The sequence below is a fragment of the Emys orbicularis genome, chromosome 5 (assembly GCF_028017835.1).
Source record: "Emys orbicularis isolate rEmyOrb1 chromosome 5, rEmyOrb1.hap1, whole genome shotgun sequence".
Taxonomy (NCBI): domain Eukaryota; kingdom Metazoa; phylum Chordata; order Testudines; family Emydidae; genus Emys; species Emys orbicularis.
In genome coordinates this window covers 67,865,988-67,893,242 of record NC_088687.1, presented here as the reverse complement: position 1 = coordinate 67,893,242, position 27,255 = coordinate 67,865,988, and the positions used below count along the sequence as shown (strand labels likewise).

Genomic DNA, 27,255 nt, shown 5'->3' with positions numbered 1-27,255 from the left:
GCCTGCAAGTGTGTGGGGCTGCTAGAGCCCACCAATGGATAGCAGGTGCACAAGAGAATTGCAGAGGAGAAAGGGGATGACTGGAGTGGAGGGGTGAGAGAACAGGTACTTAGAGAGGGTTGGGGACAATAGGAGGGTAGTGAAGGGGGGTGTAACGATGCAGTTCTGGTGGGACCTAACTGAGAGTGCCAATTCAGGACAAATTGCTTAAACAGGGCAGTTACAGACCAAGGCTGGGTTTTTTCCACCTCTAAGGCAAACCAAACCAGCCAGACTAAGAGGACTTTGGTCTCACCTCACTGGCTAACCACAAGTCTCACAAGCAATTTCCTTAGACACGCCAGTTTCCCAGTATCCCCACCAGTGCCACTCGTTATGGGGACAAATGGTTATGAAAACCAATACCCCAATAAAAGAAAAAAGGTTCTCCTGATTCCATAGGACCAAGCCCCAGGTCAATATACAAATCAGATCTTACCTACAAATCACGCTGTTGCCAATCCTTTAGAATCTAAAATCTAAAGGTTTATTCATAAAAGGAAAAAAATATAGATGAGAGTTAGAATTGGTTAAATTGAATCAATTACATACAGTAATGGCAAAGTTCTTGGTTCAGGCTTGCAGCAGAGATAGAATAAACTGCAGGTTCAAATCAAGTCTCTGGAATACATCCCCAGCTGGGATGGGTCCTCATTCCTTTGTTCAAAGATTCATCTTGTAGCAAAGTCCCTCCAGAGGTAAGAAGCAGGATTGAAGACAAGATGGAGATGAGGCATCAGCTTTATATAGTCTTTTCCAGGTTTAAGAACACCTCTTTGTTCTTACTGTGGAAAATTACAGCAAAATGGAGTCTGGAGTCACATGGGCCAGTCCCTGCATACTTTGCTGAGTCTCAAGGCATATTTGCCTTCTCTCAATGGGTCCATTGTATAGCTGATGGTCCTTAATGGGCCATCAAGCAGGCTAGGCAGAGCTAACACCAGCTTGTCTGGGATGTCACCCAGAAGCATAGCATAAGTTTGAAATACAGACCGTATAGAGCCAATATTCATAACTTCAACTACAAAATTGATACACACGTATATACAGCATAATCATAACCAGTAAACCATAACCTTGTCTTAGACACCCCATTTGACCCCCTTTTATACAAGATTTGGGTGCCACTACAGGACCTTGGTTGCAACAATGATCTATATGGTCCCAGATTATATCAATAACGTCACAGGGGGGTTGAGGAGAAGATACACAAGGGAATCAGGAAGTGTGGCGGTAGGGCATTGGAAAAGGGGGAATTGGTATCAGGTGCACAGGGTAAGCAGGGAGTGGAAAGGCTGAGCATATTGTAGAAGGAGAGGGAGTTGGAGAATAGGCACACAGGGAAACAGGGAGGGTACTGGGCAGTAGGAGAGAGGGATGTGGTGAGTCTCACCAGTGATTTTTCTCTGCTGCAAGCTGGAGCTAGTGCTGTGGGGAGCTGTACAGCTTTTTTCTTCATTTTCTTCCTTAACCTAGAACTGGCCTATGTGATTGTCTTCCTGCCTCCTGTATACTTTAAATTAAGGGAGTAATGTATGATTTTTCTCCCTTGCCTCAAGTCTAGGGAGGAGATCCAGGGCAGCCTGTTAGGAGCGGCTGCAAAGTAACTTAGCTGGGTTTGAGGGAACAGGGCTGAGATGGAGTGATGAAAGTAGCAGCTGAGCAGACTATTTTTTTTAACAAAGCCCTCAAAATGTTTACCTTACTATGTAACCTGTTGTAACTGGGATGGAAACAACAAAAACAACAAACCACACAGTCTTGTTAGCATCACCTTTTTCCCTCACTCTTTTCTCTTCTTTAGTCTGTCTATGACCCTCTCGTGTTGAGTTTAGATTGTAAGGGGCCATGTCATTATTTCTGATTTGGTGGCCCCAGCACCAATTCGGTACAGAAAATATAACAATTGTAAAAATACGACTGACAGAATAATACAGAGACTACCACGATAACTCCATAATGATCCCATATCAAATTTCTCCTCTCTGTTTACAGACTTTCTGCCTTCTCCAGTCCCCCATTTTGCCATTCAAAGCACTATCCCTGTTTCTGTGTAGTCATGAGTATTTGACTTCTTTAGATCTCAACTGTATCCCAGAACGTCATCTATTTCCTTCCTTTTGAAGCATTTCAGTAGATGGCTCTTGTTGAAGTTAAACAAACTGGCACCCACTTGAATAAAGAAATGAAGAAAGGTAGAAGGTGAAGGAGAGAGTGCTTTTCTGGCTGTGTAGCGTTCCAAATGTTGTCTTTATCTAGGGCATGGATACATGGATGCACCCAAAAGTGGTTCAGTAGTCAAAGATGAAATTAGAAGGATACATATACTCATGTGATTGATAAAATTCTAGTAATGCCCATGCTTTTATTGAGCATAAAACAAAATGGGAAAATGCATATTTGGAATAGAAGAAATTGTCAAACAACGAATGACACTAGAAAAAATTTGGCTACAGAGTTTGGCCTCTTTATATTGCTATTTTCCAGTCAGACAAAATTAATGGGATACCAAGGGTAGCTGTGTATTTAGAATATATTCAGAGATAGCCGAAAACACAGGAAACAGAACAAACAATGAGAGTGTTTGGGGGGAGTTAAATCAGCTAGTGAAATAGAAGTTTTAAATTTTTCCTTTCAAAATCTACTTGCTTTTAAAAAGCATCTTTGGTTAAAGTATCTGTGAAATAAAAGACACATTGTACTAGCTGGTGATTGTGATATTTAAAGTAATGACTGTTCCAAGGGGTTCTTTTTAGTTAGCAATAGACTCAAGTTACAATGTTTGGTTCAGTAGCTGACCTTCCTTTAAGGTTGGCGGGGGAAGGAGGAGTTAGAGGTGAAATTTTTGTTTTTTCTATCGCCATGACGTAAGCCTCATTGATGTAAAAGGGGTAGTGGTATAAAACAAGATTTAATAAAGAAGCTTTACTGCAATTTCTAAAGATACATGTCAGTTGCAAAGAAATTAATAAAAGTATACATCGAGCCTAAGTCAATGTTCCGAATCACTTTGATTATCATTTGAAAAAATGCCTATTATACTCCCTGTGCACCTGAGTATTATTTATAACAGAAACATGTCCATCCAAATTACTTTGGATCAATAGCCACAAAACCAACCACAAAGGAAATCTTCTCCTTCAGTCTGCTAAGATCGTAATCAATGCAGCCCTTGAGAAAAAAGCCTGATAAAAGAGAGAGCCATAGCAAGATGCCCAGATGGTCACCAAATCCAGATTCAAGTTTGGAATCCAAATATTCCAGCATTTAGAAGTTGAACTGAAACAGGCTATAAACAAAGCAGACAGCGCTGATTTTTTTTAATCAGAGGAATGCAAAAGTTAATCAGAAAAAGTTCTGAATCACAAGTATGTTACTGCAGTTTATACTGGTATAACTATTGACACCAGAGGACTTATGCTAATGTAAAACTTGAATAACAATGTTCTAGTGAATGTTCTAGTAATGTAAAACTTGAATAACAATGTTCTAGTCACTTCTGACTACCTAAATTTTACTAGTAACAGGTAAATAAAGTTTGTCTATTCGGAGCATAATACTTTTAGTTTGACAACATCGATTTAATTTTCAACTATTATAAATATTTCAATTATGAGCTCATTTTTTCTTTAGTTTTTTTCATAACACAAGCATTTTGTTGAACAGCCAGATTACTTGATGTTTGTGGTAGCAGTTTTGTTTTGTTTACCCAGCATAATTATTCCTTTTTAAGAAGCTTTCCTTTTCATTAAACTCCAAATTCTTATGTTTTCTTATTAAGATTATGTGAACTGCTGTTCTAGTATTTGAACTTCTGCAAAAAAGATTTTCCAGAATGCCTACAAACAAATGCTGTATTGTAATTAATTTTTTATTTATTATTTATTTATGGGTAGGAGTGGTGGGTGGATAAACTTAATCATAAATCTTTGCTTCAGGATCTTTCCAGATGTGATTTGTGAGACTTGTGCTGACTGTAAGTTGTTTGGGGCAAGGGACCATCTTTCAAGATGTTTATACAGCACCTAGCACGATGGGGCTATAGTCATGATTGGAACCTCTGGGAGCAACTGTAATAAATAAATAGAAGCTGAACAGCTAAACCATAGTTACCATAAATAAAAATACCTAAAGAATGTGCTACAGAATCTAGGATTAACAAATTAGTAGTACAAAATAAAAACTTGTACGTTCAGAATTCAGCTCTGCTCCTTGTGTGGTAAAATATTAATAAAAAACTAGGTGTGTCCTTGCATGTATAATTAAGAACAGTAGGATATCTATAAGGACAATTTACGTTGTTCACTGACTGCTCTGTGTTTTGGTAATTCTCTGATAGCTTTTCCATAGTGATACTTCTAACAAATACAGTGGGTGCTTAACCTATGCCTATGGCCATTTACTCCTCTAAGGTCAAGTCTACCCAGTGGGGTTGTGCACGCTACAGGGGTGTGATTTCAAAAGAGTCCTAACCTGTTGCATGTTAATTGGTCCATGTAGACCCTTCAGGTCCACACTAAAAGCTACCTAGTGCGGTTTAACATAATACTGTTTCAAACACCACTACATCTGAGTGCATTAGGGAACTTTCAGTGAACAGCAGTAGCATAGACTAATTAATGAGCAACACATTAGAGTGCTTTAGAGTTCTCACCCTTGTAGTGCACATCACTATACTGTTTAGAAAAGCCCTAAGCGTCTTGTCTTACTGAATGTGCCTTTTTCTGGTTGTCCAATACAAAAAAGAATGCTAGCTTCTTTACAGGACCATACACCAATAAATAATTGTGATTAACATTATGGGAGAAATCACTATCTTTGACTGAACAGGTGCAGTCCAAGCATTTTAGTCAGCATGCATATGATCAGGGAATACAATTTCTGCAACTCTGAGGGTATGTCTACACTACGAAATTAGGTCGAATTTATAGAAGCCGGTTTTATAGAAATCGGTTTTATACAGTCTAGTGTGTGTGTGTGTGTGTGTCCCCACATAAAATGCTCTAAGTGCATTAAGTTGGCAGACCGCGTCCACAGTATTGAGGCTAGCATCAACTTCCAGAGCGTTGCACTGTGGGTAGCTATCCCACAGTTCCTGCAGTCTCCACCGCCCATTGGAATTCTGGGTTGAGATCCCAATGCCTGATGATGCAAAAACAGTGTCGCGGGGGGTTCTGGGTACATGTCGTCAGGCCCCTCCCCCTCCGTCAGAGCAACGGCAGACAATCGATCCACGCCTTTTTACCTGGGTTACCTGTGCAGACAACATACCACGGCAAGCATGGAGCCAGCTCAGCTCACCGTCACCATATGTCATCTGGGTGCCGGCAGACGTGGTACTGCATTGCTACACAGCAGCAGCTAATTGTCTTTTGGCAGTGGATGGTGTATTACAACTGGTATCCGTCGTCGTCGTACTCCTCAGTGAGTTCGGTCAGAGGCACCTGGGCACACATGTTTTGTCTCCTGGAGACTCAGTCCTGCCGGCAGTCCTATTGAACCATCTTGATGATGATGGCTAGCAGTCGTAATACAGCATTTTCTGCCAAGCACCCAGAAGATGGCGATGGCTATCAGTCATGTTGCACCATCTGCTGCCAGCTTAAGATCTAAAAAATAGATGGACCAGATTTGTTCTGTATTCATTTGCTTCCCCCTCCCTCCGTGAAATCAACGGCCTGCTAAACCCAGGGTTTTGAGTTCAATCTTTGGGGGGGGGGCATTCTGTGTGACAGTTGTTTGTGTTTCTCCTTGATGCACAGCCACCTTTGTTGATTTTAATTCCCTGTAAGCCATGTCGTCACTCGCCCCTCCCTCCATCAGACAATAGTTTCGCGCCTTTTTTCAGCCCAGACGCCAGAGCACTGGGATCATGGAGCCCGCTCAGAGTATATGCAGAGCCAGAACATGCCAAAGCAAAACCAGGCGAGGAGGCGATTGCAGCGATTGCAGCGCGGCGATGAGAGTGATGAGGAAATTGACATGGACATAGACCTCTCACAAAGTACAGGCTCCAGCAATGTGCAAATCATGGTGTTACTGGGGCAGGTTCATGCCATGGAACACCGATTCTGGGCCTGCGAAACAAGCACAGACTGGTGGGACCGCATCGTGTTGCAGGTGTGGGACGATTCCCAGTGGCTGCGAAACTTTCGCATGCGTAAGGGCACTTTCATGGAACTTTGTGACTTGCTTTCCCCTGCCCTGAAGTGCCAGAATACCAGGATGAGAGCAGCCCTCATGGTTGAGAAGCGAGTGGCGATAGCCCTGTGGAAGCTTGCAATGCCAGACAGCTACCAGTCCATCGGGAATCAATTTGGAGTGGGCAAATCTACTGTGGGGGCTGCTGTGATCCAAGTAGCCAACGCAATCAAAGACCTGCTTATATCAAGGGTAGTGACTCTGGGAAATGTGCAGGTCATAGTGGATGGCTTTGCTGCAATGGGATTCCCAAACTGTGGTGGGGCGATAGACGGAACCCATATCCCTATCTTGTCACCGTAGCACCAAGCCACCGAGTACATAAATCGCAATGGGTACTTTTCAATGCTGCTGCAAGCCCTGGTGGATAACAAGGGACGTTTCACTAACATCAGCATGGGATGGCTGGGAAAGGTACATGATGCTCGCGCCTTCAGGAACTCTGGTCTGTTTCAAAAGCTGGAGGAAGGGACTTTCTTCCCAGACCAGAAAATAACCGTTGGGGATGTTGAAATGCCTATTGTTATCCTTGGGGACCCAGCCTATCCCTTAATGCCATGGCTCATGAAGCCGTACACAGGCAGCCTGGACAGTAGTCAGGAGATGTTCAACTATAGGCTGAGCAAGTGCCGAATGGTGGTGGAATGTGCATTTGGACGTTTAAAAGCGCGCTGGCGCAGTTTACTGACTTGGATAGACCTCAGCGAAGCCAATATTGTTATTGCTGCTTGCTGTGTGCTCCACAATATCTGTGAGAGTAAGGGGGAGACATTTATGGCAGGGTGGGAGGTTGAGGCAAATCGACTGGCCACTGATTACACGCAGCCAGACACCAGGGCGGTTAGAAGAGTACAGCAGGGTGCGGTGCACATCGGAGAAGCTTTGAAAACCAGTTTTGTGACTGGCCAGGCTATGGTGTGAAACTTCTGTTTGTTTCTCCTTGATGAACCCTCCGTCCGTCCCCCCCCCCCCCCGGTTCACTCTACTTCCCTGTAAACTAACCACCCTACCCTCCCCCCTTCGAGCACCATTTGCAGAGGCAATAAAGTCATTGTTACTTCACATTCATGCATTCTTTATTAATTTGTCACACAACTAGGGGGATAACTGCCAAGGTAGCCCGGGAGGGGTGGGGGAGGAGGGAAGGAAAAGGATACACTGCAGTTTAAAACTTTAAAACTTTAACACTTATTGAAGGCCAGCCTTCTGATGCTTGGGCAATCATCTGGGGTGGAGTGACTGGGTGGCTGGAGGCCCCCCCCCCCACCGCTTTCTTGGGCGTCTGGGTGAGGAGGCTATGGAACTTGGGGAGGAGGGCTGTTGGTTACACAGGGGCTGTAGCGGCGGTCTCTGCTCCTGCTGCCTTTCCTGCAGCTCAACCATATGCTGGAGCATATCCGTTTGATGCTCCAGCAGCCGGAGCATCGACTCTTGCCTTCTGTCAGCAAGCTGACACCACCTATACTCTTCAGCCCGCCACTTGCTCTCTTCAGCCCATGATTCAGCCCGCCACCTCTCCTCTCATTCATATTGTGCTTTTTTGCACTCTGACATTGACTGCCTCCACGCATTCTGCTGTGCTCTGTCAGCGTGGGAGAACATCTGGAGCTCCGAGAACATATCATCCCAAGTCCGCCGTTTTCTCCTTCTAATCTTCACTAGCCTCTGTGAAGGAGAAACATTTGCAGCTGGTGGAGGAGAAGGGAGAGGTGGTTAAAAAAGATACATTTTAGAGAACAATGGGTACACTCTTTTACGTTAAATTTTGCTGTTCACATTACACAGCACGTGCTTTCGTTACAAGGTCGCATTTTTCCTCTTATATTGAGGGCCTGCCGGTTTGGTGTTAGAGATCACTCACGCAATGCCAGGCAACAGATTTCGGCTTGCAGGCAGCCATGGTAAGCCACAGTCTTTTGGCTTTTTTAACCTTCTTAACATATGGGAATGGTTTCAAACAGTAGCGCCCTCATTTCCCATACCAAGCACCTGTTGGGTTGGCCATTTAAAATGGGCTTGCAATGTAAAAGGAGGGGCTGCGGTTTCCGGGTTAACATGCAGCACAAACCCAACTACCCCCCACCACACACACACACACCCAATTCTCTGGGATGATCACTTCCCCCCTTCCCCCCACCGCGTGGCTAACAGCGGGGAACATTTCTGTTCAGCCGAGCAGGAACGGGCACCTCTGAATGTCCCCTTAATAAAATCGCCCCATTTCAACCAGGTGACCGTGAATGATATCACTCTCCTGAGGATAACAAAGAGCGATAAGGAATGGATGTTGTCTGCATGCCAGCAAACACCGGGACCATACGCTGCCATGCTTTGTTATGCAATGATTCTAGACTACGTGCTACTGGCCTGGCGTGGTAAAGTGTCCTACCATGGCGGACGGGATAAGGCAGCCCTCCCCAGAAACCTTTTGCAAAGGCTTTTGAAGGAGAGTTTTCTGGAGATGTCCCTGGAGGATTTCCGCTCCATCCCCATACATGTTAACAGACTTTTCCAGTAGCTGTACTGGCCGTGATTGCCAGGGCAAATTAATCATTAAACACGCTTGCTTTTAAACCATGTGTAATATTTACAAAGGTACACTCACCAGAGGTCCCTTGTGTGCCCTCAGGGTCTGGGAGCACACCTTGGGTGAGTTCGGGGGTTACTGGTTCCAGGTCCAGGGTGATAAACATATCCTGGCTGTTGGGGAAACCGGTTTCTCCGCTTCTTTGCTGTGAGCTATCTTCATTGTCTTCATCATCATCATCATCTTCCTCGTACCCCGAACCCGCTTCCCTGTTGTGTGATTCTCCATTGATGGAGTCAAAGCACACATTTGGGGTAGTGGTGGCTGCACCCCCTAGCATAGCATGCAGTTCCGCGTAGAAGCGGCATGTTTGCGGCTCTGCCCCGGACCTTCTGTTTGCCTCTCTGGCTTTGTGGTAGGCTTGCCGTAGCTCCTTAATTTTCATGCGACACTGCTGTGCATCCCTGTTATGGCCTCTGTCCTTCATGGCCTTTGAGACTTTTTCTAATATTTTGCCATTTCGTTTACTGCTACGGACTTCAGCTAGCACTGATTCGTCTCCCCATATGGCGAGCAGATCCCGTACCTCCCGTTCAGTCCATGCTGGAGCTCTTTTGCGATCCTGGGACTCCATCATGGTTACCTGTGCTCTCCACGCTGGGCAAACAGGAAATGAAATTCAAAAGTTCGCGGGGCTTTTCCTGTCTACCTGGTCAGTGCATCTGAGTTGAGAGTGCTGTCCAGAGTGGTCACAATGAAGCACTGTGGGATAGCTCCCGGAGGCCAATAACGTCGAATTCCGTCCACACTACCCCAAATCCGACCCACAGAGGCCGATTTCAGCGCTAATCCCCTCGTCGGAGGTGGAGTAAAGAAACCGGTTTAAAGGGCCCTTTAAGTCGGAAAAAAGGGCTTCGTCGTGTGGACATGTCCAGGTTTAATTCGATTTAACGCTGCTAAATTCGACCTAAACTCGTAGTGTAGACCAGGCCTGATATACCATTTGGTATAACTGTGGGCTCATTCACTCTCCTCACATGAGTAATATTCAGAAACTTCAGTCAAACTGCTGTTTGGGCACCCAAGAACTGTAGTTCTCTGTCTCCCTGATTCCCTGCTCTCAATCTTCCTTACTACCAACTACATTGTAGAGCCGACTACTGATTCTGAATAACTGAAAAAAGAAAGAAACAAAGTGCTCAAAGTGGGGATCCTTGAGTACACAGCAGATCAGCACACACTTTCTTTCTACATTCTTTTGTAGCATATTGCCTGTTGGAGTAGTTCGGAGAACTTCTTTTCTTCTTCACGTGTGCCATTTCTTGTTTCTCCCAAAGAATGTTGACCCTCCATGATCTAGTGACATTAACTTTATATCCATTGCAGTTTTTCAGAAATCTCCCACTGTTGCAGCACCAGTGGGATTGCACTGATAGAGCAAGAGTGGAGATTTCCTGAAAATTATGAGTATAGACACAGCCTTTTCAGAAATAACCCACAGCTCCATCTTTATCTTGGTTATAGATGGCTATTCATATACTAACAAGACGAGCCTGTGACTAGGCTCCTGAACAGAAGGAGTTTCTCTTCTAAAATAAAGATTATGGCCAAGTCAAGGAACTGATTGTGACAGCTAGAGCAACTTCCTGCAATATTTGTGGTAAACTCATATTGTATTGTGTATGAATGCTTTATGTATCATTGCGAGCTAGGGATTATATGTATGCCACAGAGGGAGGGCTACCATAGCTCCTCCCAGGAAGTAATAATAGTTGGGGAAGATCAAGGTAAATCATTCAGGTTGTAATACCTCCAGAAACATACCAAAAAACATCCAAAAGACATAAGTAGAGCTACTGGTCTTTTAGTTTCAACTCTATTTGAAGGAGGCCACTGGTTTAGCAATCCCAATCCTTCCGAGATATTTGCAGTTTTTCTGTTAGGAAATTATGGGGACATGGGGTGGACCTACTGCATTTCAAGATCAGTGGAGATTACTTGCTAGTGCAGAACATTAATTTGCAGCTTCCTGTTTCTGTGGTTTATCCTGTAAACTCACACAACACTGTCAAATAGGAATTGCTTTTAAAGATTTGAGTAAAACTAATATAGACAATTTCTAACTTCTATGAGGAAGTTCAATTGAATATCAATATTATAGCTGTTTCAGATGGGAACTTTTATGTATGTTCAAGTGTATTCATTTTTTATGGATTCACAGTCTGCTGGACAGTGTCCAAAATCTACATAATATATCTTATTTATAACTGACAGTTTATAGGTCACATGAAGGCAGAGAAAACTATTGACCAGACAGCTGTGGAGTCTCATGTGGGTTGTTTAGTCCAGCAATGACATGACATTTTGTGTTCATGAAACATGAACATAAGCTATACTTTTGATAAGACATTGATGTGCAAGGCTTTAACCTCCTGCTCTTTAAGAATGGTGCCTCTTCATGGGATATTAAAGCTTAGGTCCATTAGATGCTTGTAACTGACCCAACTTTACTTTAGAAATACCAATACAGTGACACATCTATCTGTCTGAGTAGAGAATGCCGTTAGCACATCAAATTCAAATTTTTGGGGCTACTTTCATTCTGTATTCAGCGAATTCACTCAGTTACACCAGTACAATCACTATAATTGTAACTGAGAGCAGAATTTAGCCTCAAGAGTCTTCGGCTGGTTTATTGTGCCTAAGTGTTGCAGGGAATCTTTTCAAATGGTGCATGATAACATTAAAATTCCATTGTGCTGTGCTACCTAGGTGAATTAACTGGATTAATGATGAAATTTCACCCCCAATACTTTACTTGTCTTTCTGGGTTTAAACCGGACTCTGACATAATTTAGAAATCTGTGTGTGGTAGGTGTGAGGAGAGGATATTTTATCTAGCAGAAGTTACCCACAAAATGCTTCAGTGTTAATAGATAAATGGCCTAGTTAAAAGTTAGCTAGTTGCCTAATTAACAGGTACATTTCCTACCCCCACAATTACGTATTTTGGAGGCTTACTGTGATAGCAGGGTAATAATATAGATTACATGTATAGGTAGACCGAATATCATATCTCTTTACCATCAGATTTGGGTCAGATATACTGTAAATTATCAGCTCTTGATATCAGAATGTCAGTGTTTTCATCTGCCACTAAAAATGCCCCTTACTTAGGCAATTCAAAACATCTGGGCTCTTTTATATTTGTTTATTTTCAGTTTAGAGATCTAATTCTTCCCTCTGCTGCACATGTGTATTTCACTGGATTCAATGAGAAAGATGTGGGTATGCATCTGGGGGAACAATTGGCTCAGTAATTCTTTAAAATAGTACTTCACACCGCTTTCCTTTCTCCTCTCGATGTATTATTCAGACATAGCACTTACTGATATACTGGTTTTCCCTTTTCTTTTGATGTTCTCAGTGAAAGAATGTTCTTAGAAGGTTGTGAGAGCCTTGCACCTTTTATTGATTTTGGGTTTGATACTGCACACGGTAAGGCTCGCATTGACTTCAGTGCTCAGGATCAAGTCTTTATTTCTATATATGACCTTAACTCACATGTTTATTGTACCACAATTCTTATTTGTTATGTATCACAATTTAAAAAAAATATTTTTCCATATCTTTTTATTTTCCTATAGCTTCTTAGTACCTATAAGTTTGTTTACATTTTCAGGCTTTGGTACATACTTTAGTTTAGATTTAGAGCTGAGTTATTGTGAGCCTCATACCACCTTATTTGAAAAGTGTGGGGTTCTTTCTCTTTCATTTTTTGCCATATGTGACCAGTAAGCACAAGTCAATGGCCTTCTTTTTAAAAACAAATCTTTGAAGTGTTATACTTCATAACATACTATTGCATGATACATAAGCTTAAAATACTGTGCACTGTTACTCCTTTTATGAAGGTCATTAGAAAATATTCTGTCATCTTCTAAATTCAAATTAAAACTTACAAAGATATTTCCTGTACCCTTTTTAAATATATTGTGGCCATTCAATAACAAATGAATTCCAGATCAAGACTGTGGGTGAAATCCTCACCCTGTTCAAGTTAATGAGTATTGTTCCATTCTATATATTAGAATAATTATGGTTAGTAGTATAAAGCAAAGAGTTGATAAAAGGTCTTCCCTGCAAACTAATAATGCAGTCTTCCATTAGGAGAGAGAGCTTGTTTGTTTAATTCCGTGTATGAATGTTACTTCTGGCATATAGTGGATATCCGATATGCATTATATATATTATTTTCCTTTGTCCTGAAGAAGTTTTTTAGTTGGCCTTTTGCTTTCAGGTATCAGTCAATTACATTACTAAAATCAAATCCCAAGCGAAGTCTCACTTCAGTCTCTACTTGCACAGCAGTGTGCTGCACTATACATTAAGTCTCCACACATACTTCAATAATTCAGAACAATTGTCAGTCTCTGATCTTTATCTTCTAATTCAGAAAGCAGAAATAATAATGATTTATAGACTTTGGCTTCACACTACAACAATTCTATCCCTTCATGGGAGGGAGTCTCGTAGTTTTGTAATGTGTGCACATGACCTAGTCCATAAAGTAGTCTCAGATTCTGAAAAATGTTACTTTATTTGAGGTTAGTGGTTATATAAGGAATTTGGATTTACATGAACTTGTATCAGGTAATATCTAATGCCCATCCATAGTAGTAATTTCTTGGCATGTTGGGTAAAATTTTCATAAGCACCAAACCTTCAAAGTTACTTAGGTGCTTTTGAAAATTGTACCCATTAAAACCAATCTGGCTAGCGAGTTCCTCCCATGTATGTTGAATACCAATGGAATGTAGTGATATATTAGAAGTATCACACATTAAAGATCACATGCAAACTTAAGTTGTACCCCCAAATGGGTGTAACATAATGCAGCAAAAGGATCTGTCGCATCAATGCTAATTTCCATGGTTACATGCTCTCTCTTACATATTTGGTCTCCAAAACGAAAATACAGCTGCTTTCATTGCATTTACTTTAGGTAAATGACTTTATATTATTTGGACCTTCCCCATTCATTGGAACACCACCAATTTCCCATTTTACAAATTTGCCTAGATTTAATGTGATACTATCATATGCATTTAATGCTGCCCTATTTTGAAATATTTTTGGAGCATCTTTTAAAGGTGTTTTTTTGTTTGGTTTTTTTTTAGGAAAAGGAAGCAACATTGTTCATAGTGGGAGAGGGGAGATGATTGTTTGGATAATGGAACTGACCAACTGGTTGGGAGAAATATTGTGTTTGTGAGGCTCCAGGTGGAGAAGAAAAACAAAGCTATAGAAAATACTAGGGGATAACTTTTATTCACAGGGACTCATCATACTGGGTAATTTAAAAACAAAATATAAAAGTTTTTTCCCCATTAATATGGGCAAAATATGTGGATAAGTTGCAAGTATTTTGTACCTTTTAACTTTTCAGTGTATAGCAAAATCAATTTAAAGAATGTCATTCAGGGCAAAAGTTGCTTGGAAAAACCCAAACAAACTAGCAGATCCCTAAGCGGGACTGTACCCAGGGCATTACTTCACAACCCTTCCCCTGTCCCTGCAGAAACCACTCTGTAGGGGCTCCCTAGGGATCCATATGTGAAGTTGGGAAGGGGGCAGACACATATGGGAGACAGTTGGGCCAAGTGGTTGTTATCTCTGTGTCATTACCCTACCCTGTGGTAAATCTCCACCTAAATTAGTGTGGTTCTCTTCTGAAAAGTAGCTGTTTATGATGGCTTAATGGATAACCATGGTTATTTTTTCTTAATATTAATTAATTAACATGTGTTCAGTTTATGAGCAAATTTCCTAATTACCAACCCTATGAACTAAGCCTGGAGTCTGAGTCAGGCTGGCTGGGTTTTTTTCCTTCTAATGCATCATCACCAGTAATAAAATACTTTAGGCCAAACTGTGTCTTCATTTCCCCATTGCCTTTGTGTTATTCCCTCGGTGACACCTGTATACACCAATTGCCTTCAGGGGGTTGGCAGAGATGCAGTTTATTGGCCCTGTTATTGAAACTTAAAAAAACCAATTGTGTTGATGCACAGGAAAGGAAAGAACCCAAGTCTTAGCTGTATTAGTTCTATAGGACTAACAAGACGATTGTAAAAAGTAATAAAAACGTATTTTAGTCATTGAAGTCAGCATGAGACTGAATGCACTCAGGGAGCATATATGTTTCGTACGAAGTTCTCAATTTTCATAGTAGAACCTCAATTTTATGCTATCTAAGGCAGCATTGCCTTTCACACTCCTCTTTTTCCCTCTCACTATGAGACCACTGGGGATATTGGCTGGCAGCAGAGTCCAGCATGGATCTGGAGAGGGACTGGAAAGAGTTACAAAGGGGCAGAGAGCCAGGAGAGAGTTTGGAGCATGTACCACTTTGGGAACTAACGTCTTGCTCATTCTGGGAGTGAAAAGCAAACTCTAAAAACACCACTAAAAAACATCTGCAGGGAGAATCTGATGGAGTTTGCAGAACCCTGCACTGGGTTATTCCAATAAAGAGACGTGTTTTCTTGTGTTTATTACTATTGATGTTATGGGATAGTGAATATTGTATATTATACATGGCAGTTCTGTTGTTGTTTTTGTACAGGTTATTTTTCTGTCAGCCTTTTTGATACAATTGCTTGTGGGTTTTTAATATCTATATTGTAAACCATTCCAGTGATATGAAGTATTGTAGTAGATTTTTTTTTTAAAAGAAGACTTGTAAGAGTTGGCATGATTTAGAGTGAAAATATATCTTTTAAGAAGAGTAAATTATGCAAAGTTATTGGTTGCTCCTGATTGCAATTCATTTAGTGTATAATGACAACTGAATGTATACCTAGTCATGATAATCAGATTAAATTGATTTAATCTCAGGCTGAACTATGTTTCACATTAGTCATGGATAATTACAGTCAGAAAGGCCATGTTCTCACCATTCATTTACATAATATGAGATCCAAAAGGATGCTTGTATGGATTAATTACATTTTGTTTAATTGTATTGAAGCTACTTAGAATCTGTACGTTTGCATGTGGTATAAAACAGATCATTAACTCCTAAAAAATGGCTAATTTTCTAATGCAACCAGTTTATCTGAATTGCTAGTTTTAGGAATACCAGATTTGATGTTGTACTATAAATGCACACTGTATCCAGCTTTTTTTCACATCACTGATACTCAGTTTGAAGCCTACTTGACATATTAGGCTGCTACTCTTCCCTTCTGTGGAATCCAAAGCTGCAATTTATCAGGTTATTTTTTGTGTGAGGAAAAGCATTCGCCCCTTCCACTGCTCTTTGCAGGCCTTGTAAAGAGTAAAGTGGGCTCTCATGCTCACTACCTGACATAAGTATCTAAACAGTCAGCATAAGTAGTAGTGGAGCAGAAAAATAAAGGCCTTGTTCTATAGACAACAGAGGAATATTGTTGTTTTATAACACGATTGCCCTAGAGATACCATAGTAAAACCTGCACCAAAACCTTTCAGTCTTGCAGTCCTTTTCTGCTCTATGTAGCACTTTTGGCTAATTTGCCAACATATTAGTAAAATTGTTTTGAAGGCCTGATTTTTGTAAATGCTTTGAATGATCAAGGTGGGTCTCACATATGTGGAGTAGAGATACTGTTTTCAAGGTTGGACATTATGTATGCACTAGAGAAGCAAATGGGAGAGAAGGGGACAGATGATAGCATACAAAACAGTGGAGAATAAGGAAGAGAAAATCAGAGCAGGATAATTGGAACAGAGTATGTGAGCAGTAAGGAATACAGAAGAGAAGTGGGGGGAAGAGAGGAGCAAATGAGGAAGAGAGACCAGAAAAATGGGTTGGTCTGAGAAAGAAGCAAAGAGCGAATGAGGGGAAGGAAGTGGCTATCCTAATCTGGTGGGAGAGGTGGTTATTTTTCTTAATAGGAAGGTAGGTGAGAGAAGGGGAAAGAACTAGCGAGAATAGTGTTTTGATTTTTTTAAATAGTGAATTCCTTTCTTTCTTGAAATATTCAGATGTCAATACTTTTAAGAACAAACATTCCTCTTCATCCCCCAATTTGGTTTATAGCTGCCATTTAAAATGAAGTTCTCACACAAAAGTAAAGTCAGCTCCCCCAAAATTGGGCTATTAAGTTGGAAGTTACAGTGTTCAAATCTTCTACTGAGGCTCAGAGTTTAAAAAGGAAAAGGAAAAGAGGACCCACAATTGCAATTGACTGAGGGTTGGCTTAAATGCAGAATCTTTAAAGTAAGTGCATACAACAAATAATTCATATAGGGCATGGGAGAAATACATTATTTTCAAGCTTCTTGAAATTATAGTGAGAACAGTAGTGGAATTTAAAAGTATTGCTAATTGGTCTTATGGTTACAATTTACTTAACAAAAGGACTGCAGACTATCTGCAGTATATTGTCATCAACTCTTCTTATGCTATGGTATATCAATGTTTCTTCATCAGCCATAGATTACATTTCCTAATTTTCTAAACACTGGTATTCTAAAGTCTGCCTCTTTCAGAAACCTTAAACATCCTATTTGGCTGCAGGTATTCTCCCAATAGGACATTGCATTATAACTGGGTTCTCACTTATACAAAGTATGCAAACAGCCTTAAAAGATTCAGAGGATACTGACTTGATAAAATCAGGGGATTTAAAGTAAAACAATGCCCCATTCGTAGTAACCCTTACAGAGTAACCTACTCTGTGGATTGCAGAACTATGCTTTTTCAGGTCACAATTCTCACCCATGCACATCATAAGACAATTCTTTCTACTGTGGTATGTAACAATTTATATTAGATTCATAGGGCTCCAATTTCTGTTTTCAAAGAAAACCTGCAGGCCAGGTGTTGTATATTGTCCTGTTTGTCAGATGATTACATGTAAATTCATAACTGTTTTTTTTTTTTTCCCTCAGGGCATGTTGATCAGGATGGCCCCTTTGGATCTTGTGAAAATAAATACTGTGGTCTAGGCAGGCACTGTGTTGTTAACAGAGAGATTGGCCAAGCTGAATGTGCATGCATGGAACACTGCAAATCTCACTACAAGCCTGTGTGTGGTTCTGATGGAGAATTCTATAAAAACCATTGTGAAGTGCACAGGGCTGCCTGCTTGAAAAAGCAAAAGGTTACCATCGTTCACAATGAAGACTGCTTCTTCAAAGGTAAGTGGTTGGACAAAGTCTGGAATACTCTTATCAGGTACATATTTTGAAGCAATTCAATTAAAGCACCAGTGAGACTGCACAGAGTGTATTGTGAAGAAGTGTTGCAAAAAGTTGATTTGACAAGTATCTCACTCTAGAGATTTCTTGCAGCTGTTTTTTCATTTTACTCAATATCCTCTGAAAACAGTTTGTATAAACCTGGGTAAGTCAAAATGTGGCTCTGGGACCAATATACCCAAAGAGCTATACAAATGTAGCTGATGACCGTGTTCATCATTAACATGGGGTGGTAGTCTCAACATGCAGTATAAATTCATGCCAGTGACACCAAAATACAATCAAAGACTTGCATGGGGTTCCATGTGGGTGCAGGAGTCCCCCTGTGCAGAGCTGCTTGTAAATTGGAGACCACACCGAATGCTGAGACAGCAGTTGGCAGCAGCTACATCTATCATATTGAAGATAAGAGTCATCACATCCTGCTCCATTTTATGCAACTGAAGGGCAGCTTTGAGGCTCCTAGAACACCACCAATACAGTCCTTGATTAAACAATGTTTGTATGTACTGATGTAGATGATGGAAGTATTTTAATGTATTTTTTTCTGAATTCTGCATTGTGTGGCTTTTTCTTGTTTAAAGCAGAGAGAAGCAGATGGCTTTTCAAGAAACGCTGCTTTTTCAAGCGAGGCACTCTTAATGGCCTGATTAGGTTGAATGACTTTGTGTGCTTTTTGCAACTGACATTATTTTATTAACATTTTTGTGATAAGTTATGTTTATAAATACTTGCCCTATATAAGCAAGTGTGAACTGTTCAATGATCTAGCAATGAATATGAAAATAACCACTACATGAAGATGTCCACTAAAAACTCAGAAAAGAGAGTTCCATTTCACATAAAACAATACAACTAGGCAACATCTAGGCACATTTAAATAAAATAATAATTGTATGTCCTAGAAATTAAGAGAGATTCCAAGATTTTTGCATATATTTTAAATCTTAGAATTACTTGCAGTGTGGTATAAATTTATGCAAATATTACATGTTAAAATTTTCACTCCTGTGTTTTCCACTACACTTTACAGTGTAGAAAGATGTATTAAATAACTGAAATTGTCCCTATAACTTTATCTTCTTTGTGGTAATAAGCATGTAATGGCTAAAATGAGTACAGCACACTGCATCATGTACAATATAAAAAAGCTGCTCTACATTATGTTTTTTATCTTCCTGGGGAAAATGTTGATTTCTAACTTTTTTAAAAAATGAGATTGTGATCTCTTGGAGTTATGGACCAATTATCCATGCTTTGTCACCACCAGATGAATTATTCCTATGTGCCCTCCATGTGGTGTCCTTGAAGATCACTTAGAAGTTTCAGCTAGTTTAGAATGTGGTAACCAGTCCAGTCATTGCAATGGTGTTTCTCACATGCAGAATATTATACCAACAGTCTATTTTAGAAGGTCTACTGGGAGTGCTAGACAAATACTGTCAGAAGTTTTACTGCTCTTTTGTTGGCTTAGCTCCACAAGACTGGAGTGAACACTGGGTCAAACTCTGACTTCATTGAGGTTGCACAGGTGAGACTGGTGGCAGTTTGACAAACATTGTTTTTCCATTACCTATTTTTGTTAATTTCATTGGGGCATATCATGTTGTTCATTTTTTTTATTTAAGTAGGAACCTTTGCACATGAATGGCATAATATGACCTCTAAATATTAAATGGTTGCATTGCAGTTCAAGAACAGTTGAAATTGTAGACATAGCTCTCTTTTAATTAATTTAAAGGATGGCCTGTTTTGTTTTCTGAATTTGTTTTTAAAATCATTGAACACTTTCCCGCTCTGCAGCCCACCACCACATAGTACAGTCACTTTCTAGTGCCTCTGTTACCACCATTATAACAGGAAGCAGGGTGCAGGAAGCAGGTATACAGCAGCCAATTCAGAGAGAGAATGCAGAAAGGAAGGTCTTGTAAGGAGAATGCATCATTTCTGAAAGGCTGAAGTTATGGGGGCTGGATTCCCACCCACCTTTCACATACTTTTGTGGAACGAGAGAGAGAGGGATTTCTTCCACCTCTAGTAGTTCTGCTTCACCGACCATATCATCTTACAGAATTCCCAGGATGTGCTCAGTAGGGCAATGCCCTTGACTTAGTCAGCTGACAAAAACTTAAGAGCTAAGGAAGTTTTCTTGCATGGAAGGCCAAGAACTAACAGTCAGAACCTGAGGCCTAACCAGCGCAGAGTAGAGCGGAAGAATGACTTCTCGTGTCTTGCTCACAACACACCTGTTAATACATCCCAGAATCATGTTTGCTTTTTTTGCAACAGCATCACACTGTTGACTCATATTTAGCTTGTGGTCCACTATAACCCCTAGATCCCTTTCTGCCGTACTCCTTCCGAGACAGTCTCTTCCCATAACCGTCAGCTGCCCTTAGCTGGGCTGTTAGGCTTGGTCTACACTTACCCCCCAATTCGAACTAAGGTACGCAACTTCAGCTACGTGAATAACGTAGCTGAAGTTCGAAGTACCTTAGTTCGAACTTACCTCGGTCCACACGCGGCAGGCAGGCTCCCCCGTCGACGCCGCGGTACTCCTCTCGTCTAGCTGGAGTACCGCAGTCGACGGCGATCACTTCCTGGTTCGACTTATCGCGTCCAGACAAGATGCGATAAGTCGAACCCAGAACTTCGATTCCCAGCCGCCGAACTAGCGGCTGGGTGTAGACATACCCTTAGGCAGGTCCTCTGCAGTGGCAGAGCCTGGATCCTCATGCACAGAGGATCTGGTCTTAATCTACCACTGATTATAAAGCATGTTTAATTATTTTGAAACTAAATGCAGAAAACAGTTAAACACTCCTGTGTTATCACAGGTAGTGTTTACTCATAGAGATTTATTAATTTTTTAGTAGGAAATAACCTTTTTAACTGTTTCCATTCAAGATCGAATACAACAGCATCTATTGTCATTGGTATCATAGATGCATTTCAAATGATGCTTTAATATAAATACTTCAATTTCTGTGTCATGCCTATGTCATGTCAATTTCTGTGTCATTCAGTTTTCAGACTAGGCAGGCATTTACTTCGTTATTTTCCTATAACTTTTTATAACTGATCTAATCCATACAGTTGTTTCTAACAAGCACATTTTTTCCAACCCTGACACAGGGTCAATCTGTTACAAAACAAAATTTACTTGCTTGAGCTTTAAATTTAAAGCTTCAGACAGAAACTGAATATAAATCCTAAAACAAAATAATTGAGAATGGCTCCTTTTATAAGGAACACGGCTACACAGAAAACCACTTGCCATTCACTGAGTAGAGAATGAAAATCACACAAGCAAATGCTCTGTGCACCTCAATTAGCATCACAAACAATAACGGCTTAGTAGCTATAATTGTTAAAATAATACAATGTATATTTGAATAATTTTCAAATTGATCTTGAACTTCGGCTTAGTGATGTGGAAATTGCCCTTTGAACAGAGTGGTGTGTTTATATTTTGAGGTTGAGGGAGTGACATATTAGACCTAAAAAACTCAACCCTTTTGGTTTATGTTTGGAAACTTCCATTGAAATCACAGAGAATTGCTTGTCTTGTCTGAGGTCAGTATGTTGCCCTGTAGACAGAAGGAATAACATTCTATACTAATACCTGAAATATCTTTGAAATATGTATGTAGGGACTGTGAGCTTTTGAGGAGATGGAGTCAGTCCCTCTGCTTATGTTTTGATGCAATGCAGATCTTTAGATATTCACATCTTTCTTGTTTATAATATAAATTATTTGTCTCTAAAGCAGTTCGACACACTTTTGTATTGGCCCCAGTGGCAAGCTGTCAGTCTATGTGGGTATGCTAAGTGAACTGACAGCAGCAGAAGCAACAGATCAGTTGTTCTCCTCTCTCCAGTGTCTTTGATAAAGAATGTTCTGATATGGCCATGGGAAGACTCATTGGACCACTGTCCTCTGCCACCTTCCTTTCCAACCACAAATGAAACCTTATGTGTCTCCTGGGCATTGGACTGCACTAGTATCAAATAGCAATCAAAGGAGAAGGGATAATTTGTTTCCTTTTCTTTCTCTGCTGATTGAGTTCTTAGGCAAACAGCACACTCTATAACACGAATCAGATGCATTAAGATAATAGAAATTCTAAACCAAAACTAATTTCTTCCCTTTTGCATAATTTCTCACCAGTTTTTACTAGAATTGCTGTATAGCCATTGGACACACAACAACAATTCAGCAGCATGGGCTTACACTGACGGTTTTGTTAGATGTTGATCTATATGCCTTCTGAGGTTTGGGGACAAATGTACTCTGCTGGGAAACTAACCTCTGTATGAAACACTCAAAGTAGGATCATATTCCTCATCAGTATCTTCTGAGCCAGAGTTACTCAGCTGCAGAGTCCAGTATCTCCAGTCAATGAATACAATGTACAGCTACCACTGTCAGAAATGTGATCAACCTTTCACCATATGTGGATGTTTAAAACTGCTATTAATGATATCAAGCCTAAAATATCCTCAGCAATTAGGAGAATGTTTCAAAGACCTGGTCTGTGCCCCACAGAACTTACATTCTAAGAACATACCAAGAAGTGATTACGGTCAGTAGGAGAGTAAGGAGATGGGAGGAGAAGTGTTTGATAAAATAGATCATAGGGTTGGCTTGATTTGTTTTGCATATCACATATAATCACCATGTAGTAAGATTTTAGTTTGCAGTTTCTGGACAATTACTTTTTAAGCTTTTTTGAAGATAAGAGGGGAAAAAAAAGATGATGGAGAGTGGGAAGAGAAGGAAGTAAAAGAGAGGTTGATGACGGGCATGAAGAACTGGGTTAGATTAGGGAAAGGGCGTTATGCCTGGTGAACTGAAGTAGACAATATAAGACAAAATGAGAAGTTGAAAATCATCTTTCTGATGTCAGCAGGCTGAGCTTGTGAGCTCTGTTGTGCTCCTGCTGCCTGTTTGGCTGGCTGGCTGGCTGGCTGAAAGGACTTTTTGGGTGTAGAGACCACAGATAGGCCACCCTCGATGATGTCCCTGATCTCGGGCCATATGCTTTGTGCCCCAGAATTGCTTTTGACTGGTGTAGTGGGAGAACTGATAAATGGCTGGCTGACTGCACTATTTGAGGAAGAAGAGGAGGAGGATAATAAATAACCCCCTGCTATTTGTTGCCAACCTACCTTTAATAACCCCCAGTGGGTGGTGATTTCAATTGATTAGAACTGCTCTACTCTGTGCTTCTGCCAGCATCTTTGCAGCATGTATTCTCAGCTAGAGCTAATGGCTGTCTGGCAAGTTTAGAAGGCTAGAATTGTTCTTTCACTTGGGAACTAGACTTCTTTTATGTGTGAGACAATGAACTGTGTGATTGAGCAGTGACGTCATCAAATGCTACAACTGATGTGTAACACACAGTAGATGGCGAGTGTCCAAAACTGGACATCAAAGAGACTTTAGTTAAAGTTTTTCCTCTTTTGTCACGTGCACTGCACTGTGTGTTGGCCTCACTAAATCCATGTCAGTAACTTTGATAAAGTTTTATTTAAATGGTAGACTGGAAACACTAGGTATTTCTTTTTCACTTATGTTGCATCATAGACCTGCCTGCAGTTCTCTTGTAATATGGATTTCTGTACAAAATGCCACATAGCATGGAATTTTTATCCTTGTTTACCTTTTTATTCTTATGGGGAAGCTCTTATTCTAAGTTGTCTGCCTGAGCTGCTGATTCAGTGCCATCACCACTCAAATGGCCAAACCTGTGAGGCATGGTGCCCATATTTATAGACGTGATGGATAAAGTGTTGACAGTATTGAAGCCACAAATAGGACTAAAATCCTTTGGGCAGTTTTGTAGTGTGTTTGTGGCCCAAATGCTGGAAAATTTGTGAGAATTGCTTGGAGTCTGACACTCCTCTTTGCTCCGATTGCTTTAGAAACAAAATCAGTTGAATGGGTTCAGATATGAATTCCCCTCAAAATTTAGGAGGTTGATTTCAGATTTGGAATATTTGGGCCCACTTTTCATTGCAATACATTTTAATTTCACTAAATCTTTTTTGAGGTTTCTGTTTTCCATTTTACCTGATTCTAACATTTTTGAGATCCTGGCATAAAAAATGTTGGCTGATCTTTCTGCTACCTGTGATAAATATTAAATTTTGATGTGTTTTGAAAGAGATGAGACAATATACACAAAGTGGCATTTGTGTATTTATGTGTATGTATTTCTTGTATCATTCAAAACATATCAAAGGCAATACTTAATATTTTTAGCCTATTGGTAGTTTAAAAGCAGACACACTTGTATCTAAAATTGTTTTCTTTTCTTTTTTACTATTTTTTTTAGAAGATTCCTGTCCACTGAGATACTACAGAAGACTATTTATTTTTTCACTAAATTGCTACTGGCAAGATTCTTTGTTTATTTTATTATTTTGCTGAGATTATTTTTCTACTTGCAACACTTAGATACTGAATTTGATGTCTGTCTCTTTTTTTTGGACATTTCTAGCCCGTAGTTTTACTCAGCTTAAATTTTGTGCATTGGGTTTGAAGCGATTGTATTTTATTTCATGGTTGCTAGGGATGGTTGCTGTTCTATTAGCAGGTTTGGGAACAATATAGTGACAGGGTGGCATCAAGAGACTTTTTTTTTTTTTTTTAAGTCAAAAGCATTTTGTTCACTGCAAACACATGATTTATAAATACTCTAGTAGCTCATAATCTCTAGGTTAGTGATTTTCAACCTGTGGTTCACAGGCCCTCGGGGGTCCAGCTATATGTATGGTGTGTGTGTGTGTGTGTGCGCGTGTGACCTTGACATTCACAGTTTGTGGAATGGGAGAGAGAGGGAGCAGGAAGGAGGCTGTATCTGCCATGTGCTTGTTTGTGCTCCCCTGCAATTGCACAAATGTAACTGGGAATAGTACAAGACTCTTTTTGTAGGGAGCTAATCTATGTCTCCGTCTCTCATTCCAGATTCATAGTGCTGTAATGCAGATAGGCTTTACAGACTTGGATGGTGGCCAGCCTAGGGGCAGGTAAATGTGGGAACAGGAGTAGAATTGAGCACAGTAATGGTGAAACTCTCTCAGATATGCCTCCTCCATGGGGACTGCAGTGAGAGGCAGAGTTAAGGGGAAGTTAAATAAGTATGCAAATATTGAGTAAATATCAATATAAATATTATGCATTTAGATCTCTGCAAATCTATACAGGACTGGTGAGACTCCTTCCTCTTTCCCCCCTGCTAGCCACACCCGGAGGGACTTTCCAGTTTTGCCTCTCCCCCACCCCACAAACAGCCCTGGAAGTCTTCACTGCTCTTTTCCCCTCTGAGACCTAAGGACCTTTCCTCCTCTCATTTTCCTCTGAGGGCCCTTCCTTCTCCTCTTGTTCATGCTGTGCATCCTTTTATAGACATTGTTTTCTTTCTGTATCATGTGGGATGGATGGATGAACCTTCTCAGAGTTGCAAAGTGAAAGGAGAAACAGGCACAGATATCAGGCCTGTCACATACTGTGGCTGACACACCCATTTCAATAACATAAACTAGGCTAGCTGCTACTTGATGGACCCTTCTTCAGGTAACCAAGGTCACAAAGAAATTATTCCTACGTGTAACCTGGAATGTTTGATCAGCGGGGAAGAAAGGTGTAAGGAATAAGGCAGCTAGTACATCTGCATATTTGCCCATTCTGCCTCACAGGGAAGTGGCTGCTGGCCAGTTGAAAGCACATGAGTCAACAGGCAGAAGGCTGGAGCAGGACAGCTGTGCTGTGGCTTCCTGATCAGTGCTCCCTCCTCCTCACTCCTCATGAACACTCTAGGATACTGGGGTTACCCGCCCACTCAAAAAAAATTCCTTGAATTTAAACTTTGTGGACCCTGTCACAATGCAGAGCCTGGATCGATGAATCTGTGACTCCTGGTTTAATTAACCTCTGATTTTAGGCAAGAAAACTAATTTTGCCTTATTGTCTGAAAGAAATTTATATAGAGAGACCTGTAAAAATATAATAAAATAAAATCTATTCTACTTGAGCTATTGTAGTAAGCATAATGTGGACCGAGATTGTAAACTACCCACAGCTGGCTGGCAAAAAGATCTATAGCATTGCAAACATGAGACGAAAAGAGAGAGAGGAATGGTATTGTAACACCATTTGCAAATGATGATTAGGAGAGACTGTTGGTAACACCTGAACAAGTGAAGGATAGTGGAAACAATACTTTGAGGTATCTTAGGCCTTGTCTACACTACCAAGTTTTGTCACCAAAACTGCCATTTGTCGACCCAAAAAGTGAGTGCGTACACACTGCTATGCGACTTTTGTTGGGGGAAATGCCCAGTCTAGGTGACAAAATACATCCACCCTCATGAGAGTCTTTTTCCTCTACATTGTTGTTGACAAAGTGCAAGTGTAGACATCACACTTCATTTCATCGCTTTAATTGGCCTCCGGGAGGTATCCCACAATGCCCAACCTGACCGCTCTGGTCAGCAGTTTGAACTCCACTGCCCTGCAGCCAGGTAAAGAACCATTCACCCCTCCCCATTAGAAGCCCCGGGAATTTTTGAAATTCCATTTCCTGTTTGCTTGGTGTGCAGAGGCCTCATCGCATCTTCCCAGGTGACCATGGCGGGTTATCTCAGCAAACGCTCCCCTGCTTGGTCCACTGCGGAGCTGCTGAATCTGATCAGTACATGAGGAGAGAAGGCTGTGCAGTCTCAGCTGCGCTTGAGCGGTAGGAATTGGGATACCTACAGGCACATTTCTTGAGGCTTGTGCGAAAAGGGCTATGATCAGGACATGCTGCAGTGCAGAGCAAAGATAAGAGCTCAGACAGGCATACCATAAGGTGAGGGAGGCAAACAGTTGCTCTGGTGCTGCACCTAAGACCTGCTGGCTCTATAAAGAGCTGGATGCTATACGCGGTGGCCACCCCACCTCCATCATGAAGAGCCCCAAGGACACGGAGGGCACGGAGGTGGCGGAAAGTGGACCTAACCCGGAGGACAACATTTTGGATGAAGAGGTGGAGTTAGATGAGGATGTGCAGCTCCTGGCAGAGTCGCCCAGGGCAGGCAGCCAGGAACTGTTCTCCACTCCAGAGGTAGCTAGCCAGTTTCAGCAGTTGCTTTCCGGGGAGCAAGAAGCAGGAGATGAGACGCCTGGTAAGTGGCTGTGGCTTGTGTAGTGTGGAGGTGGGTTCAGGGCATAGAAATGTGGGAGGCTGGCT

General features: G+C 41.1%; 1 protein-coding gene across 2 annotated transcripts in view; it reads left to right on the top strand.

Moving 5' to 3' along the window:
• Positions 1-27,255, top strand: part of FSTL5 (follistatin like 5) — a 526,494-nt gene that overhangs the window by 120,428 nt on the left and 378,811 nt on the right. For both annotated transcript variants that reach the window (XM_065405185.1, XM_065405184.1), the window contains exon 3: positions 17,708-17,956. In XM_065405185.1, the coding sequence (XP_065261257.1) occupies positions 17,708-17,956 (249 nt within the window). The remainder of the gene's footprint in view (positions 1-17,707; positions 17,957-27,255) is intronic.